This window comes from Nanorana parkeri, unplaced genomic scaffold, assembly GCF_000935625.1.
Source record: "Nanorana parkeri isolate BGI_ZX_2015 unplaced genomic scaffold, ASM93562v1 scaffold653, whole genome shotgun sequence".
Classification (NCBI taxonomy): Eukaryota; Metazoa; Chordata; class Amphibia; order Anura; family Dicroglossidae; genus Nanorana; species Nanorana parkeri.
Window position 1 is genome coordinate 913,429 of NW_017306921.1, and position 3,783 is coordinate 917,211.

General features: G+C 40.8%; 1 protein-coding gene across 1 annotated transcript in view; it reads right to left on the bottom strand.

Annotated features, from left to right (window-relative positions):
• Nucleotides 1-1,186: 1,186 nt before the first annotated feature.
• FST (follistatin) overlaps nt 1,187-3,783 on the bottom strand; it is a 6,474-nt gene continuing 3,877 nt past the window's right edge. Inside the window, exons 5-6 of the mRNA XM_018563321.1 lie at nt 2,768-2,998; nt 1,187-2,028 (exon numbers count right to left, since the gene is read on the bottom strand). Coding sequence (XP_018418823.1) covers nt 1,946-2,028; nt 2,768-2,998 — 314 coding nt within the window. The 3' untranslated portion in view covers nt 1,187-1,945. The remainder of the gene's footprint in view (nt 2,029-2,767; nt 2,999-3,783) is intronic.

A 3,783-nucleotide genomic window follows, 5' to 3' on the forward strand; every position in this document is an offset into this window, starting at 1 on the left:
AACCAACATTTGAGTATGTATCCACTGATTCCTTAGGAATAATGACAAACACTGACATCACTATATCTAGGGAATACATAGGCTGAATTTTGGGCAAGCCAACAAAAAAAGCTCTGTCTATCTAGACAACTTGTTCTCAACCAGTGGTACTTGTACCCCAGGAGGTTCTTCTGATACTTTAGCTTCTTATATTAAATTTACCACAACAATTTAGAGTTTTAGCAAATAATACGTCATATAAAATGGTTATCAGTGAGTATTTGAGTTGTAAAAGACAAATGGCTTTGACAATAGCTAAAGGGGTACATACTTTTATAAACTTTAGAAACACTGGATTTCACAAGAAATAGATCAGTCCACTTAAATCAAAGGATTTCAGTTTTGGGTAAATGCTGATTGGCTGAATCAACCCTCTCTGCAGTCCATTCCCAGGATAGCCAAACCAATCGGCCCATTACAAAAAGAGTCTCACTCCACCCTTTTGGAATATACTATTATTTTAAATTATGAAGAAATATCCAGATCACGAAGGACTGCTCTTGCTGCAAAGGGAGCTTAAGAGTCAGGGACTTCTGCAGAGACTTTTTTTTTATCCCTGGAGCCTCCCAGAGATAGAAAATTCAATGGGTGATTCATCACCCAAGCATCTGCCCGTAACCGAAAACCTCAGCTTTGTGTGGACTTACCCTTTTAAAAGACAACCTTCCCCTATTACCCACTACTGATATATTTATTGCAGCCTCATTTGGTCAGTCAAGGTCCTTGTAAACAAAACCCAAAGAATGTATGTACAGGAGTACAGATAAAAACCCAATAAATAAAACGTAGCAGAACTGACATGCAAATGTGATCAAGAAAGAAAACTGAGAAAACAGCATTCAGCCCAGCTCTCCAAGACGGCGACCACTGACCACCAATGTCCTAACATTCCCTGACCCAGGGGAATGATGATGGGTAAAGCTAGCCATACACTTCTCAAATTTTGATCCAATGGGAGGTCCTGTCAGCAAAGTCGATTTTTCTTCTCAACTTTTGTCGAAGGAGCTGGTCTGAAAATTATCAGCTGAACAGGCCAGCATCCAATCAAATGGGCACAGTTTGGGTATTCAGCAGCCACTGGAGCAGTGACTGCTGTATACAGTGGCTGAGACCAGGGATTCTTCCATTCATGCTGTTTAACATGGATGGGGGAATCAATAGATTTCTCTCATTCAGCCCATGGGGCAGAACAAGAGAAATTCTAAGCATTTATGGCCAGCTTTATGCAGGGCAGCGGCCTCCATCCTGTAGAGCTTTGCCAAGTCCTGCTATGTAACTTCAGTTTATAGAGCAGACAGTCATGGTCAGTTGTAAGGAATGGACTTACAAGAAGAGAAAAAATAATAAGCTGAACTTTACAAGCAAAAGGCATCTCACAATAAATAACACTGCTCTCCCTTTGACGAATATATTTTCTTCAAAACAAGGTGTACAGTCAAACAGACATTTTATGTATAAATTATAAAACATGACACTGTATAAATAAATGTCTACCCGACTCAACTATATGTATACTTTTTTTCTTCTTCAAAATAAATAAGCATACACCTATGTACAGTATGGACATTAAAGGGTCAGCCCGCCCAAAACTGATATTTCCATTTTGAGTAGACACCAGGGGGGTGGGGCTAAATCACCCTTCTTGGACTCCATTGGTGAGATCTCAATGCTTAATTTCCATGAACGCCAATCTGCTGTGGCCATGATGAAAGCTCTCCCTGTGCCTCAGGAAGGTTGTATAGCAGGGAACGGGAGACTGCAGAAGATCTCATGAATGGAATCCCCAAGAGGTAAAAAAAAAAAGACATTTGGTAATCCAGCCCACTGGAATCTACTCATAATGGAAATATCAGTTTTGGACAGAGAGCCCCTTTAATCCGTGCCCAGAAAGGCTGTTCCAACAGTTTTACCAGTGGACGGAAGATAGAGAGACGCTGTTGTAGTCTGGATCCTCTTCTTCATCCTCTTCCTCCGGTTCTTCATTAATGGCTATATAGGGGAATATAGGGGAGCTGTTGTTTAAAAAAGGACAACAACAGCGCAGAAGCTCAGTGCATGATTTTTGTTTTTTTTTAGTTTTTTTTGTTTTTGTTCTGAACAGCCAGAATACAGCGTTGCATTGTATGTGACTTGTAGTGATAATGCCTCTTGGCATCTCTATAAAGTAATACTTGTTCATTTCTGTTTGTGTTTTTTTATTTTTTGTTATTTTTTAAAATTAATCTATGAAGTCTTAACTGCAGCAAGTTCTGAAGGACCTCAATGGATCGGGCTTTTATTGCAGGTTCCTGTAAATCAGACAAAAAGCGCTCTGGTGTTCTAGGTGTACTGCTTGTGTCTTCAAAGAGTTAGTAGTAGGGGTGCCCACTGCGTAAAGTGACGCATGGAGCGACTTTCTCTACCCGAGTTTTGGAGTTAGGTCACTCAAAAGCGTTAATGAAGCAAATCAGCGAAGCACATAGAAGCAAAATTAGAAAAATAGAAGTAAAGATATTCTCAGGCAACCCCTTATAAATAATAACATTTTTGTTTTTATGTTTTTTTGTTTGTTTTTTTTTGCTTTCCTGCATAAGAGGCAATCATAGTCTGGCAAGGCCCCTTCACTGGTAGAAATGGAGCAGGTTAAATAGCTAGCATTGGTGCTGGTGTCTAATTCTGTCTAGTCCTCATTGGGTAGGGGTTGCCTTTAGAAATCTTAAGTTTTTTCTTTTGCAGCTAAGTCACTTACAGTTGCAAGATCCGCTGTGTTTGACTTCCAAAAGTATCCCCAAGGAACAGGCTGCCTGTTTCATGGCACACTCGCTTGGGTAGGTGGTGTTATCACTGGCGCAAACCGCTTCATCAGACCTGCTGTTTGGACAGACGTCGTCACAAGCGGCGCAGCGTCCTCTGCCCACTCTACTGTCCCATAGGCATTTCTTGCCCACGCTGCAATGGATGTCTTCACATGACTTGGCTTCTGCAAAGAATAATGAAGCAGATGTTAGAATAATCTACCAGGATGAAGGCAATTGCAGACCTGTGTGAACTGCTGCATGGTTCTACGTAGTGCCCCTGGCAGAGCTGGATTCAGTTCCCACCTGGGGCTTTATCTGCATGAACATTCCTCTACATTTTCTGCTTTCCTTTTGCAGACATGAAGATCCCTCAAATGCCAGTAAGTGGAATTGTTTCCCTGCTACAGGACTGTGCTTTGCTTCAATCACACTTTGCCTTTATTGGGTAACAAACTTCACTTCCTGCCGTTGTGCTGTTCATTTTAATCTTCTTACGACACAATGTAACACAATCTGTTTATCAACAACACCCATTTTTTTTACATTGCAAAATAATAACTTCCAGGAAATTGAGTGTTGTTGTTACATTTGATCTCAATGCTTTGTATCAATTTCTTCATATCAAAAACCCAGTGACCTTTCTGAATATAAATCTAACTGCATATTACTGTAGAAGGGAATCAATAGAAAGTGTCTGAGACAAGTTCTATCTCAGCTGATGCAGATGGATTCATTTTTTTCCACACAGCTTTGAGAATGAAAATGTAAATACAAAGTCAATGAGATAAACTCATTGGAAAACTTGATCAGCCATTTACAGGCAGTGCTGTGTGGGCGGCAGGTACACCCTGTATTCAGTTCTTTCTCATGTATGTGTATTGGGCCTGAAAGTGCCCGCTGGCTTCTACATTCTTCACTCACTTGATGATCCTGTGTAAGTCAAGGCTGTTATACACGCACCCCCCCC